Source organism: Temnothorax longispinosus, chromosome 12, assembly GCF_030848805.1.
Source record: "Temnothorax longispinosus isolate EJ_2023e chromosome 12, Tlon_JGU_v1, whole genome shotgun sequence".
Classification (NCBI taxonomy): Eukaryota; Metazoa; Arthropoda; class Insecta; order Hymenoptera; family Formicidae; genus Temnothorax; species Temnothorax longispinosus.
In genome coordinates, this window is record NC_092369.1 from 3,144,136 (window position 1) to 3,160,901 (window position 16,766).

At 48.4% G+C, this 16,766-nt stretch overlaps 1 protein-coding gene across 2 annotated transcripts in view; it reads left to right on the forward strand.

The window, feature by feature from the left end:
- LOC139822648 (gustatory receptor for sugar taste 43a-like) overlaps nt 1–16,766 on the forward strand; it is a 215,015-nt gene that overhangs the window by 54,260 nt on the left and 143,989 nt on the right. For both annotated transcript variants that reach the window (XM_071794558.1, XM_071794559.1), the window contains exons 2-3: nt 15,770–15,998; nt 16,070–16,403. In XM_071794558.1, coding sequence (XP_071650659.1) covers nt 15,770–15,998; nt 16,070–16,403 — 563 coding nt within the window. The remainder of the gene's footprint in view (nt 1–15,769; nt 15,999–16,069; nt 16,404–16,766) is intronic.

Genomic DNA, 16,766 nt, shown 5'->3' on the forward strand with positions numbered 1-16,766 from the left:
CGCTGCTTTCACCGCTCACGAATGCCTGTTCGTGGTTTGCAGCAAAGGGTACTCGTACAGATCCCACGAGCGGAAGCCCATACTTAGGTATCGTCCGCTCTCCAACGTTCGTAAAAGGGACAATTTATTGACGTCGTTCAGTACCACGTGAGGCATTCGCCATTGCACTTTCAACAGAGTAATCATTGGATTCTTGTGACGTTCCGGTTTCGTGACGATGCAATTAGCGTCGGTTCGGGAACGTATCAGAATGAGTTCGTGTCGCGCGTTTACCACCACATGTTTGTAATCCTCGCAAAAACCTAGCAGAACGTTAAGGGGTACGCAGAAATTGAAATCGCCGATTTTGGTTCTCGAACGAGGTCCCACGTTTTCCTTGATCACAGTCCATCCAGCGTTTTGCAGCTTTCTGCTTTTCTCGGTGGTCAGCGACACGAAATTCTTGATCGAACTGGTTATTCCGACGTTTCTGTTCCTGTCGATCTCCACGCCGTTGAGTTCGTATCGAATCTCGTCGAACATGAACGCCACGCAATTGTTGTCCATCGTCGTATCCGAATCCTTTTCCGGAACGCCGTCGGAGAGTACTCCCTCGATGTACAGAAAACTTTCGCAGGGTAGAGTGTACAGATCCTGCTGTTGTATTGGAATTCGTATTTTGTCGCTGTGCCCGAACGTGGTATTGGCATATGGATTGTAAGTGTGAGTCTCGATCTTGACGATGCGATCGTCGAAAATCGGCTCATCTCCGATACTCAGGATGTCGGTCATGATCGTTCCTCACGACGAATCTCAGAGATCGTAGAAAAGCGGCGTTCGCAGCGCTCAGTCCGTTTTTCTTCTTCTTCTTCTCTCTCACAATCGGTCTGCGCGTTCCCTTCGTCGGAGCGCCGAACGATAACGTTTGCGGTGCAATGACGGATGTGGCTCTTACGAACGAGTCGTTCAAAACGAGCATCTTTCGTGCATGCACATATCCGCCCCCGATTTTGTATTTTATTTTCTGCGACGCACGTGTAGTCGAACCGTTATCTCCTCCCCGCGGAAGTCAATCAATCGTCCGATCTGATCCACGACGCGTAACGTTATATCGGTGACACTCCGCGCGATGACCGGAAGGTAAATGATCTGCGTCGGAGTCTCCGACAGCTTATATCCCGGTGGAACGTTCGGCGCGAATTCGTGTATCGTGTGTGCCGGCTTGCCGTTGCTATAAGCTCCCGCGGTGACGTTGCATTCCACGCGAATGATATTCACGCGCATAATATTTACCGGTTCGTCGGACGCGTGCCATTTATTCGGCTCGAGTACGCGACGTGTCGAGAAACCTAACAAAGAGCCAACGTTGTTCGATTTGGTGAAGACAACTCAATAAGCACACTTGATCTCGCTTCTCATGGTGTTCTCGTTAGCGCGCAAAATTATCGAGCGTTCGCTTTTCTCGTGGTCGTCATCGTTATCGTCCACGTATATGTAATCGTCTTTCTTTTTCGTACTTTTCTTGCGGAGGATAGCTGTTCTCAGGTATCTATCTATAGCGTCCAGTTCGTACGATCCTTCGGGAATAGCGATCACGTCGTTGATGTCAAAGTAAAATCTATTGTTCGTGGAGTCAATGTTCGGTATCGTGTTGTACGTCTCGAAATTCGCGAGGCCTATCTCGTATTCGCCACCGCTCAGATCCAGAGCGGGAAAGTAGCTGGCTGAGAGGAAGCTGCTTCTTCCGGATAGCGAGAGAGTCAGCGACATAGCGAGATTGTTTCTCCCTCTCTCATCGTCAGAGACGTTTCCAGTCGACGTCTCGGAGGAACCGCAGACACAATTGACCGCAGATGCTCTGATCGAACATCTGCTACGAACGACGGTTGTACACGATATTCACGTCACTCCCGAGATATCGTTCGAGTTCCCTCGGGGGTCGAAGATTTCCAAAACTGTCAAAGTAGATCGCGTTGTTGCCCCTCTTCGCATGAGCGACCCAGTGCATACCCGGGCCCTCCGCGTCGTCGAGATTCACGATTCCGCTCTTGTCGCGACGCACTTTCGTCGCGCATAAACACGCCTCTAAAGAAAGGTATGCGCGAAAGGCGCGCGGACCGATTCAATTGCTCGTTCGTCGTGACGCCGAACGTCGGCAAATCGAGCGTCGTCAGTGTCTTTTTCGGCGATTGTTTTTTTTACCTGTTCTCGTTCGTCTTCTGCTCGTCACGCCTCTACCGCGGTTGTACGGCGCGAGATACAGTCCGCGACCTTCCAACGCGCGATTGTGACGTTGCAGTTCCTCGAGCTGACGTTGAGCGGCCTTGTTGTCGTTCACCGCCTTAGCCACGCCAGCCGCTCCGCCGATCAGGGATCCGAGCGCTCCCAATATCGGTAGAAAAAGTAGGAGACCCCCGCGTTTCGCCAACGGGAGAATTTTCTTCCTCGTTACCGCTCCCCTCTTCCTCTTTCTCATGCCCATGGCCAATTTCGTTTTGTTTTCATAGCAGCCCATACGGCGGTCGCGGCGGCTCTTTCGCCAAGGGTTGTGTCGCTCGCAGTGATCCGCTCGCGCGCCTTTTCGGCTAGCGCTCAATCGGCGACGTGTCAATCGGCGAGATCGCCGCTTTGCGAGTAAGCGATGTCATGCTCGCGACACGCCTCATCCAACGGATTGATACCTCGATCACCGCGCGCTAGTCGCTTGGCGAGACGAGTACCCGGCCCGCAGAATTGATAGCCGGGTATGTGTAATTCGACGGGTAGCGCGTTTATCGCTCTGTTAAGGAGGCCGCTGCCAGTGCTTCGCGCCGCTGCGCGCGACATGCACCGCAATCTCTTATGAGCGATGGTGGACCGTCTATGTGCGTTCTTTGCCACGGACGATTGTAATGTTCCAAACACAGACGACAGTCCCGTACGTCGGGATCCGTCCTCAGATGAACGGGCAATTTGTCCCACAGTCGATCGACATACTCGGAAAAGTTGCGCAGCAGAAAAATCTTCGGCACGAATTTCAGTTGCTCGGCGGACAGACCGAGAATATCGCGTTTATCCGCCAGGACGAGAAACATCGCGGTAACTGAGGGCGTATACCGATCGAACGTACGTATAAATAGGGCAAGTGTGCGCGCACGCGCGTAACAATGCGATTCGTGAGACAACCGTCGGCGATAGGAGTGTCGAATCTTGATTGCAAGACGCGACTGACGTCGGGTTTAACGTCGAAAGAAATGCGTCGACACGGCCCTCTTTTACCGATCGCGATACGTTGCGTCATCTGCGGCCCTTTCAACTGCGGTAAGACGAACGTGTTGATAAGCCTACTGGAAAGTCCGCACGGTCTCCGTTTCGAGAACGTTTACGTGTACTCGAAATCCCTGCATCAGCCGAAGTATCGTTACCTCGAGAGTCTGCTCGAATCGATGGACGAGATCGGTTATCGCGCGTTCTCTAATAATCGCGACGTCGTGCCGCCGAGCGAGGCGTTCCCCGGTTCGATATTCGTGTTCGACGACGTGGCCTGTGACAAACAGGACGCAATCAGGGAGTACTTCGCCATGGGTCGACATTCGAATATCGATTGCTTCTATCTCTGTCAAACGTACGCTAAGATACCGAAGCATCTAATACGCGACAACGCGAATCTGTTGATCTTGTTTAGACAAAACGGAACTAATCTGAAACACGTGTACGACGATCACGTGAGCCCCGATATGTCGTATGAAGATTTCTGCGCGTTGTGTCGCGAGTGTTGGCGACGCAGGTACGGGTTCGTGGTGATAGACGAGGACAGCGCGCTACAAAATGGCAGATACAGACGAGGATTCAACGACTTTGCCGTACTGTAGAGCGATCAGTAGCTGTCGAACGTTCCGAGAGCGATGAGCGACGCGAAAGACACCGTTGACCGAGAGAAGACCGCGCGGCAGATCGCTAAAACGCGCGCGTCAATACGCAGAAAATACAGAGCGTTGAAAACCGGCAGTATGGAGAACGAGATGGCTCTCGAGAGACAATTCAAACCGATCGTCGACCTGTTGAAACAAATCGTCGAACACGTCGAAAGAAGCAAATCCAAGAACGACAATGCGGCGGCGGCGACGACGAAAGGTTTCGTTATTAAAAAAAAACGTGAGCATAGCGAAGACGACGACGACGACGACGACGACGAAAGAAAAGTCGCGCGAAAAATAAAAAACAAACGAGCGCCGAGTCAGAGATGCTCCCGATCCACTCCACGCCTCTGAAACCGCGAAAATTATCGCTGCACGAGCGGATGGGGGAGGAGCTGGAGGTTTTCGCGTCGCCGTTGCCCTCCCCCAAAACACCCGTAAGGGACGTTCTACAAACGCCGCAGGGTCACGAGGAACTGCACAGTCAATTGGGTCCGTTGGGACAAAGATACGTGGGCGCTCTCCTAAACGGGGACCCACAAAATAAATTCGATATCGTTTACGGTGTGTACGTCGGGAATGACGGCACGATGCTCGGTGACAAACGGTTCAAGGTAAACGCGGACGATTCCGTGATCGTGGACGGAGTGAGATACACGGGCACGCCCGGCTTGTACGAATTAATTTTCAAGAGATATCCCGATGGTACAATTTACACCGAGGACGACATGCAAAAGTACAGAAATATACTGTTAGCGACAAACGCTTACAGACGCGATTATAATGCTCTTAACCCCATCATGGGCAACAGGGGATCAAAATACAAGAACATCATCGCTCCGTTGGTATCGCGCGATAGAATCGGCAGTAATAGAAACGGCGCCGGCGTGACCAGATTACCGTCGATCATGAAATTGAACGACAATACAATGGATTACGTTTATTGGGACGACCCTAACGAATTAGTGGATTGTCTGCGATTACTCGAGGTCTCTCGTCGAGCGGGCAACGACGCGTACGGTAACGAGATTCAGTCGATAATCGAGGAGCTTTGCGAGATCGGATTGATTATAAATTGAGCTGTCGCGTCGATCGCGACGGCAGTACGTTTCTCGACGAGAGATCGGCGCAATGTCGGTGAACAAATTCGGAATGTCTCTGAGGAAACGCGGCGACGGCGGTGGATTCGCGACGGAAAGATTGCGATTCTCGATCGACTCCCTGCGGAACTACGTATGAGACAGCGCGCTCTGCTTGAACGAGGATTCCTACGACGCGAAGGAGCGCAAGCTACGACGTCTAGCCGCGCCGGAGATTGACAGCGACGCGACGAACAAGAGTTACGTCGAACGCGCGCTTCAAGAATCGGGAAAGAAGATCGATAAATCGTTGTCGTCGGTAAAAAGCGAGGTGGATAGGATAAACGGCGACGTGAACGGACTCAGAACCACGTTGAGCGAATTCAAGGAGACTGAAAACAACGTCATGAGCGGACTCAGAATCACGATGAACGAGTTTCTAACCAAGTTCAAGGAGATTGAAAACCAGATACAGAACTTGGAAAACTCTAAATCCACGCAAACGGAGTAGATACTCGGCGCGCAGAACGCCATCGAAGAAACGACGGGCAAGACGAATTCTTTGAGAAACGACGTAAATCAGATAAACAGCGTCATGAACGGACTGAGATTCGCGATGAACGATTTTTTAGCCAAATTACACGAGATTGAAACAGCGATGGTGACGAAGGAATCGTTCGAGAGAGAGAGATAGCGACCATGAAAACAAACATTCGCGGTAACAGGGGGAAAGGTCAATAAGGAGGTAGATGAGCCGTCTATTTTTTTCGCGCAGTCGAGAGAGGAATACACGCGCGCAACGATGAGTGCCGAGAAGCGGAGACTCGTGGAGGAGCTGCACGCACCGGCGCGGAGAAACTTCCCGAGACGTCGCGTCGTGATGCGCGGTTACGACGATCTGTGGCAGGCCGACGTGGTCAAGATGCGTCCCTACGTGCGACACAACAAGGGTTACTACTACATACTAACGGTTATCGATGTGTTGAGCAAGTACGCGTGTGCGTTACCGCTCAAGAGCAAAAGCGGAAGCGAGGTAGCCGCGGCCCTGTCGAGGATATTTCGCGAGGACGCGCGATATCCGAAGAATCTGCAAACGGACAAGGGAAAGGAGTTCTACAACGCTAACGTGCGAGAGATTATGAGAAAACGCGATATAAATCACTACTCGACGTACTCGGTGATGAAAGCGTCGGTGGTGGAGAGATTCAATCGCACGCTGGAGAACGACATGTGGAAACTCTTCACGCTCAACGGATCGTACGCGTGGGTCGACGCGTTGCCGCGTTTGCTGTCGAATTACAACCACCGCAGGCATAGAACGATCGGAATGCAGCCGACGAGGGTGACGCTTGCTGTCGCCAAGAGACTCCTGTCCACGGTGTATGTACAGTCGCGCGAAGATAGCCGCTCCGGGTAGATTCAAGATGAACGATCCGGTGCGCGTGAGCAAATTCAAGACGCTGTTCGAAAAGGGCTACACTCCCAACTGGACTACCGAGATCTTCCGTGTCGCTAAGATACAACGAACCAATCCTGTGACGTATCTGTTGAAAGACTACCGCGGGGAACCGATACCCGGAGGATTTTACGAGCACGAGTTGCTGCAAGTTTCCAACTCCGACGTTTATCTCGTAGAGAAAGTGTTGCGCAGGCGAGGCGACGACGTATACGAGAAGTGGCTAAAAATGGACAGTTCGCATAACTCGTGGATAAATAAGACAGCTGTGTTGTAGTTAACAAAAAATTAATGTATTTTTTATTTGCCTTAATGTAAGTTTAAAATATATATGTATTTCTTGATAATAGCCCATAAAACGCATTGTATACTTTATTGCGCACGTCAACGTGATCTCGTACGTTTTCCATGGTCTTGCCGAATACCGCATTGTTCATTAATTTGTACATTTCTTTCTCGAAATTGTTGCTAGCGCGAATTCTGAATCCCGTATTGAGCTCTATGTATCCGCGAAGCCACGGAGATTGTGCAAATCGAAGCGCGCGATGAATCCGAATCGAACGCATTGCTGTAGATTACGGTAGTGCAGCACGTAGCGCGATTTATCGCACAGAGTAGCGAGGAGTTTATAGCACCGTTTTCCGGGAGGCTTATCGCGTGTCGGGCAGAACGGAAAGTCAGCGTGAGCGTCATGAAGTTTATGCGGATACGCAAGGTCGACCTCCAAGATGTAACCGATAGCGGAGTCCAATGTCACGGACATTATGTCGAGACTTTCAGCATCGTCGACCCATTGAAATTCCGCGTACGGCAACGGTTTGCACATCGCCCAGCCGTACAGATTGTTCACGTCGAGGTACATGAGATACGTCGACGGTTGCGAAGAGTCGTGCGAACGCATGTATTTGTTGTTAGCTCGCGCGTACCTATTGGAGCATTGACTCAAACCACCGCGTATACCGCGTTCCACGAACATTACCATGTCGATATCAGTGAGCAATTCGTATCGCACCCCCGTGTGCTTGAGCATCGCGTCCCACGTATATCCCGGCCGTACGCGGGATCCAGTCCATAAGCGTCGATACAGGCGTCGCGAAAATTTTCGAAGATATCCGTCAGAAGAAGCACATCCCTTTTAAGATACAAATCGCTGTACTTGCCAAGATTTTCCACGCGAAAACAACGCCAGACATTCCGCGCGTGCTTGTAATCGCTATCAGTCGCGATCTCGCCGGTCAACGAACTGTAAAAGGCCTCGCGCGGCGGTAATTCCGTCACCAGCAGCTTATCGAAGCCGTCGACGTACTCGTACGGAAATACGCCTTTACGCGTGAGCAGGTTGAAATCGCTTTCGCTCAGTTCCGAAAATTCCGAACGCGTAATTTTCAGCTTGTTCCTATCGAGATACGACGCCAATTTCTCAAGACTGGTGCTGAGAAATTTGAACGAATCCACGAATCGCAACTTCACGGAGTTTCCCCTGCTAACGCCTTCCCTTACATTCTTCGTGAACGATATGTACGTCTTTTTGGTGAGCGGTAATAAATCGATGCTACCCTCGAAGCTATTAGCTATATCCTTGATAATAAAGTGGGCATCGTAACCGGACAAATTGTGAAAGAACACAGGAATAACGTATAAGTCTCTATAAAATAGATTGCAGCGCGGCCTCTCGCATATGTGACAGCTCGTCGCGCTCAAAAAATTTCGAGTCTTGTCCAGCGTGAGCTCCGCCATGGTCACGTTCGTCATGAGTATCTCCCTCGCGCGATGCGCGATAACGTTAAGCTCGTTGACGAACCACGACACGCAGTCCTCGCCGCGACGAAATCTGTACGCGGGTGCGATCTCATCGTACGGGCTGCACAGATAGTATCCCACGCTGAACGCTTTGTGATGTTGATAGGCGTATCTCTTGACGTTATCATTGTCTATTTCTTCTTTCTCCAACACGCATTCCAGATCGGCGTACACCACGAAGGGAAGTCGCTCCTTCCTACTGTGATCGCGAAAGCATAGCCACTTGTCGTCGTCGTTTGGGAGAACGATAGCGCAGTCGTTCATCTTTTCGCAGTCGACGCTGTGAGCGGACAATTTCTCGCTCGAGTAAAAGTAGTGTAAGCATCTGGAAAAATATATATATAATTTTTTTCATTTCACACATACATCTTTTTTATACCTACCGATCACAAATGTACTTCATCTTCCTGTTCCTGTTCAACTGAGACCCCACCAATCGCGGTAGATATTTTATCCACACGAAATGACCAACGTTCGAGTTGTTTGGCGAATCTAACAGATACAACAGATTGACGTGACTGTCCTTCTTATCGTCAGTGAGCCGTATAGGAGCGATCTCGTTTTCGTTCCGCTTCTTCTTCCTCCAAACGGTGAAAACGTTGACGGACACGTTATTGAGTCGTTCGAACCTCGAAATTTGCTTCAGTGTCATAGGAAATTCGATTCCGTCGCTATTCAGTATTGAATAGTGAGGGTACACGCTACACCTGTCGACGTTTCTTTGAACGGGATACAGAGCGGAAATTATCGCCCACGCGAAACACGCGTTGTCGTTCGAACGCACGTTGATCACCGCTTTTTTCAGCTTTATCTATCGCGGTATTTCCACCCAATATCTGGCGTGCATGGGATTGCACTTATTTACGTTCACCATTAGGCTCAATATACGTGACAATCCCCAGCCACTGTCGCGTTCCTGAAACTCATCCAGACCCGCCATAATAGCATCGATCACGTATCTGTCGTACCACTCTCGCAAATCGGACGTAGGAAAGAGCTGACGATTTCCCGTGGCGATGCTTTTGACGGCGGTTTGAACTCGCGACCGCGACGAACTCGCCGTTGAATACCGTATTGACTTTCAAGCACGCGTGTTTCTTATGATTGACGCGCACTTGTTCGAACACCGTGTTCCTCGCATCCTCGAGAAATAGTCGAGAATCGATGTGATTGGAGTTTATCACCACACCGGTCAATACGCGCCTCTTGAAAGCTGTCTCAATCTCCGTCCACGAAAATCCTCTGCTCGGTTCACTGTGGCCTGCACCCACCTGCGCAAAACGTTGACGCAGAGCGTTTCTCGCTTCTTCCAATCGCGCCACTCGAGCGATAAGAGAGTTCAACGTTCCGGTGCACGTCGGTTGAGTTTCTTTTTCGCGGCATCTTTCTCGCAGAGACGCGAGACACTCGTCGCACCGTCGTTCCCACTCGCGATATGCGTCCGAGGAGTCGACGCCCGTGGCGAGTTCGACGAGATCGCGATCCTCTTCCTGCATATTTTTGATCGCTTAAGGACGTTTCGACGCGTCATGACACGTGCTCATCCACATGGTCCAACCGTCGCTGTCCACAGGTATACTGAATTTAACTCTTTGATGAATCTCCTTGAATCTCTTGATAGACGTTTTTCTTTGATCCCTCTTCGAAAATTTCCTCGGAATTCCACGCATGTAAGACTTCGCTCTGTCGCTCTGAGCCACTACAGTCTTCATCCACATTTCCTCACGCAGAGACCGAAAACCGATCTCTCTTCTCAGACTGTACGTCGTCAAATTCCATTAAGCGTTCTCCTTCAACGCTACCGCCGCGATCGGTGACGAGAAGTCGTCGAATTCGACGCTGTCCGTGTCGGACGACGACAACGACTCGCTGCAATATAGATTGTTTGACGATAATGAGTCACCGTAACTATCCGGGTCGGACGAAATTTCGGGATCGAGAGAGACCTCAACGTTCTCTTCGTCCCGATCCATCGTCGACGTTTACATAACCGCCCCATCGTCGGCACGTCATTTAACGACTTAACACCGCTGACCTGTGTCGCAATATCCGCTTACATTTTTACAGACTTACCGAGACCTCCCATCCGCGCAGCGATCGCTGAAAAAAAAAGGAACGCATTGCTCGATACGTCGGTCAATCGCGCTTTGATCGGGCAGTGACGCTTATCACTTCTCGAGGGGTCGGGGAGGGAAACGTATCGTTTTCTCTCTCTCGACGATGTAACTCGCGCGCGTAATTACGTGCGCGATTATTATCGTCGTGGCGGTAAATTGTGAATCGAATCAAAATAAGACTGTGATCAGTTATCTGCAAAAATATGGGTATCTGGATAACAACAACGGCGCACAGCAATTTTTATCGTCCTACAATACCACGCAGAAGTTACATCGAGCCATCTCACTGTTTCAAGAATTCTATCGACTACCCGGCGACGGTGAATTAAACGAAGAGACGCTGAATCGAATGCGTAAACCGCGATGCGGCGTCGAGGACATTTCGGAGTGCTCGTTCGCTCCGCTTTCGAACAAATGGCCTAAGAAACATCTCAAATGGAACTTTCATCTGGCCAACGAGTGGATCTTGAAAACGGCTCGAGCCGCGTTCGATCTGTGGGCAGCGAATTCGTCATTGACGTTCGAGCGTGATTCGCTGAATCCCGATATTCTGATATCGTTTCGCGAGAGGCATCACACGATGTTACGCTCCCAAGGAAACGAACTGTGTGCAGCTCCGTTCGACGGCCCCCACAAAGATGTCGCTCACGCGTTCTTTCTCACCGGAGAACCCAATTACGACTCAGAGGTGCACGTTGACAAATCGGAGACGTGCCACATACAGCTGAATAAGAATCCCCCGGGAACGTACAATTTACTTCAGACGCTGACGCATGAGATCGGTCATGCTTTAAAGCTTGGCGCACAGCCCCCGCGAAGATTCGGTGATGTTCGCGTACGTGCCTGTTAATCAATTCCCCGTTCAACTCAGTCTAGAGGACGTTCTTTCTATTCAACACCTGTACGGTGCTAAAGAAAACGCTAATTTTCCAAAACTAGCAACGACGACGACACCAACGACTATCACAACGACGACACCGACGACAACGACGACGACGACGACAACGACGACGACGACGACAACGACGACGACGGCGACTACGAAAGACGTCGAGATGGATCTGTGCGCCTTGCGAAACGTGGATACCGTACTGATAATGAACGGTCGATTGTACATCTCGCACGAACGATACATATGGTCGATCGATATAGACGGGAAAACTTATAAGAAACCCTTGCTATTGACGGACTACATGAAATTTCTTCCTAAGAATTTCACGCGTCTGACGGCCGCGTATCAGGCGCCCTCGGGCAATATCGTGCTGTTTGCTGGCAATATGAGCTATATGATCACTTATCCGCGTGTAAAGCTAGTTTCAACTTGGCCGAGATCTCACGCAGATCTCGGACTTCTCGATACGAACGCAAAGATCAACGCCGTGCTGAACACGAACGAAGGACGATCTTTTATCATATTCAACTATAATGTTGTGGGCGAGATAGACGATTGTTCGATGACTATCGTTAAGTTCTACTACATTGACATGATATTTCCGGGAATACCTCACAGCGTATCGTCGGTTTTTCGAGAGACGGACTGATGATGCAACTGCGAGATCTATTGAGTCGATTCGTTCGAATTGACGCGAGGGAGACGTCGAATAAAGAAGAGGAAGAATAGAACGATTCGACGTATCCCCCCCTTTACATATTGCTCCTGAGAATATTAATGAAAGGAGGGGAATCGTAAATTTATTTCTTAAACTAAACTTCGCCTCAACTTTCCTCGAACGACTCATTCTCGCGTGATCCGCCAACTGCACCGCGACAACGGAGAAAAAAGAGAGAGAGATGTGTTCGACGTTACACGCCCCGTATTTCGAACAGCGCCAATCCAACGACGACGATCTCGAGAACGGTATCGGTAGCGTGAAAAGAAGAAGAAGAAGAGTCGACGAGCAATCGACGGAATTAGAGACTCCGTTTCCGAATCGGGGCAACGTCGACCTGGAAAAACACGTGGTGAGTTCGCGACGATCCCGTATCGTTCGCCTACGATCTAACAATAATTTTTCTTTATCTCCAGTCACGATGACGGTATTTTGAAAAGCGACGTCATCCGGTGCGAATTCTGGAAAGAAGATACCTATTAACTAAAACGGGATACAAATTCATAGACGTCGGTATCACAGCCGTACTCCCATGCTACGTGCACATCGTCATAGGGGATTGTCACGGCAAGGAAATCTCGCTTTCGCCTGAAACGTGGAAGGAACTCGTCGATCAAAAACGCAGGGTCTTGTCCCATCTGCAGCGTGGCAAGAACGCGCGCGCCCCACCACCGATGTGCATCAAAAACGGACATTTAACATTACAATTTGGAAAGATTAATAATCTGTCGACCCTACGCCTGGAAACATCCACGACTCGTCTGATCGTTTCGATGAACACCGTGCTCTATATGTTCAACCTCGACCTTTGCGTCAATCGCCTCGTGACCTCATTGCGCGCGATAACCGACATGATCGACGCGAAGCTGACGCGTTTCATCGCTATTGCAGCCACCGTGACGGATCTCGCAAACGTCCTGAGAGCGATACGTGAGAGCGAATTTTTCGATAGCAATGACATCGTTGATTGCGAGTTAGCCGCTCTGTGCTTCGGAAATACCGAGAAATTATTGTAAACACTTATCGTTAAAATAAAGGGAAAAGAAAACTTACAAAACTTTGCCCGTTACTGCACTTTTGTATCCTCCTCCTCCTCCGATATCCTACGAATAAGGAAAAGTAAGAAATAATAGCGTAGGATAGAAAATAAATCGGATATTTGTATATTTATTTGTCTCGAGATACGTAGACATTTATATGTATTTTTGAACTCATCTGTAATAAAAAAGTATGCGTATTCATGAAATATAATGTTTTTTTTCACTCGTCACTCCGGCCACTTTCGTAGACGACGTTCCTCGTTTCCTTCGTAAAACCGGGAATCTTCTTCAAATCGTCCGCCGCTTGGTCCAAAAACTGGTGCAGTAACTGTCGCTTGCGATCCGTACGCGACAAAGTGGTCAAGATTTGAGATCGCAATTTCGCGTATCTCCACCAATCACGCCTTTCCTTATTCGCGATATCCTTGACGTCGAAGACGTCCAGGCGAATCAACTGCGATCCGATCTCCCCGGCCGACCTCACGGTAAGCATCCGTCGATCCTTCATCTTCGATATATACTGCGGCATACGATCGAGATCGCGACCGTTCTCCGTCAGGTTGAACAACGCGTCGAGCCCGCCGCTGTATCCTGCCTCCTCCTCCTCCTTCTCGTCCCACTTCTTCGCGCTGTACGAATGATCCGTCGAAATCGCGGCGAAGATATCCCCTTCCGTGATAGTTGATCCATTCGTAAAACGTATCTTGTGTCATCAGATCACTCACTAATGACGAATACAACTTCGACGGAAGTCGATCACAAATGAAATTATACATTTCGTTCACGGAACAGGTAGGACTCTTCGGACCTTCCTTCAGCCACAATTTATACAGCTCCGTCAGCACGCTTTTGATGTTGCTGCCCTCGCACATACGACGTACGTCACAATCGGTTCGTTTCTGATTCGTAGTCGTCAGGTACTTTGAAATGCTTGCGAGCAACAGTCTCAAATTCCGCGACGCCGAACATTCAGGATTCCAAATTTCGTGCAGCAGATCGAGCAAAGCGAAATTGACCGACTCGATATCCATCGGCGCGCGTTCGACCTCTACGACCTGATCCTCGAACGGCTCGTCCAACAACGACATCAGAACTTCCTTATCTTTCAGTTCACTCTTCGTGGCACTTTTTCTCTTCATATGTACGTACCGCGCGAGCTCAGACCATCAACGTTCTCGCACTTTCAAAATATTCAAACTGTCAATTCAATTGCGCGAAGATTCGTGTTTTCTCGCGCTTATGGGTGCATTCCGTTTCACGCATGATGCGCATAGAAGCGCACAAGATCGTTCCGTTTCACTCCATATGCAGTTCATGCGCGCATGGGAACGTTCTCCCACCACAATCCCGCGCCATGTTGTGCAGCGCATGAGAGTGCATGAGCTGCCTCAGCTCCCGAGATGATGTAGTCCATGCGTGGTCCATGCGCGAGAATTATTTAGGCGGGAAGGAGTGAGAAACGGACCGAGACAATGCGCTCATGCGATGCGCTGCGTTTCATGCGGTTCATGCGTGAAACGGAACGCACCCTATATACGCCTCGAGAACCGCGCACCTCCGATCTCGTCGTCCGACGAACGACGGAAAATACACAGGGTCAAAGGTAACCGCGTCGTTTCCTTCCCGAGACCTTGAAAACGAACGACATTGGAGGTTTCATGTTTTCTAGCGCTTATGTACGCCCCGATAACCGCGCAAAAAAATTTCAATCACATATCTACATATAACGATAATTTATAATTACGGTTTATGAAATCAAATCGATTCATAGCGTCTTCGCACTCGAGCCACTTGTCGATACATAATCGGCATTCATTAGCTCGTTTTACAATACATACAACGCGCCCACAACTCTCGCATTCAGTTTTGACGGACATTTCTGCCCCGTGCAGTGAGTTCATCAAAGCGTGCCAGTTCGGCTTATACTCGTACCCTGGCACTCGATGACGATCAGGAGATGCGAGAAAGCACGCCTCGCACAGTCGTTGTCGAGGGTGTACCGGCCATATATAGAAGAGACGAATCCCTATGGCACAATAGTAACTATTGAAGAAGTAATATGGTCCATCATCCTCATCATAATGCTGGGGAAGAACCCCGTCGGCCTCCAGCGAATCTACTGCCGGTTCTTCTACCGGTGGTCTCATATTTTCTGTAAAAGTATACTATTTTTTAAAATGTGTAAACATAAAATAAAATAAATTATTATATTTCTCTCTTACCTTTGTTAAAAGTTTTCGCTGGTGCAAATTTTGTTTCGTTAACTTTCGATGCTAGATGTGTCAAATCCTTTCGGAATATATACCCGATGAGAGAAATCATTTTTACGGTAAAAGGTGTAAAATGGATTGATATTTGAACTTGCTTCCTGTTTTTCATAGATTACCGTATTAATTAAGAGGTTTAAACAGACACACACACACACTAGACCGAGAGTCACATATATCGAGTCAAAAAGCTTATACCTTTACACGTCAAATCTGGACCTTCCAGGGCTTATAGCGCGGAAACGGCTCATAGGATCAAGTTGTGCCCATTGAGACATTTGTTTAGAATGATGAGAACTACAACTATCAAAAAATTAGCCAAATACGCAGAAAGACATTTTTCCATAAGAATGGTCCGGGTTCTTTTTCTTAAAATTTGTAACTTTGTAGTATTTTGTTATAATCGTATTCTGCGTGAAAAAATAGGTGATGATCTTTTTTTTTAAGTTATTTTATGTGTGTTGGAATATGTCATTAAGATTAATTCTTATAAATAGACAAAATAATTACAGTAATGTGTTGCAGTGTGTGCCTATTGATATGCTTGATTGGCGCTCACCTTTTGGGTTTTTGGCGCGATTTAAGAGATGGATGGAAGCATAGCAGGACGGGAGCTCGACTCAAGTCACAAAACGCGTTAATAATTGTCACCGCCAGCGATGTAGTGGGTATACTGAGTCTCACAACCGTCTCCATTATTGGTTCAATTCTATGTTGGAAATATGTGCAAACTATCATCGATAAACTGGTCGATGTAAGTCTCATAATTAATCATTATTGCGATCGATATTGATATTCATCATACTCGGTTTATCTGCATCAAAGTGTGACGAGAAACTGGGAATTGTTTCATCGAAGAAGATACGCCGATATACAATCCTTTTGACGTTATGCAGTCTTCTCTATTCCATTGTCCTGTCGTGCCTTGATATCTACACATGGAATTATGAGGCGAAGCTAAACAAAAAGCTGAATGACAAAGGTCCGATCGATTACGTCCCCCTATATTTCATGTACATAGTTATTATCATGATGGAAGTTCAGTACGCTGTTGCTACGTACAACGTATGCCAAAGATTCTGCAAGCTCAACAAGAATGTTGAAAATATCCTTAAGAGTGGCAGGATCACCGATCAGTTCAGAAAGGACCTTGGATTAGGTGCGCATTACTTATTGTTATAATTAAATTTTTCAAAAAAAGGTAGAAATAAGCGCAAGTGTACGTGTTTCTTATTAATAGTATTCAATTTGTATTATTTACTACAAAGTGATATTAAGAGGTTTGCGCCAAGTGAATATGATAAACCGTATGAAAAAGGGGCATAAAGCCGTAACAAGGTGCTCGTGTCAGTTTCTCTCTCTCTCTCTCTCTCTCTCTCTCTCTCTCTCCTCTCTCTCTCTATACACACGCAGTTATATATATATATATATATATATATATATATATATATATATATATATTTCCAACTTTATTTAACTGCGCGCCGATTATTTGTCGGACTTGAAACACAGTTATTGTTGG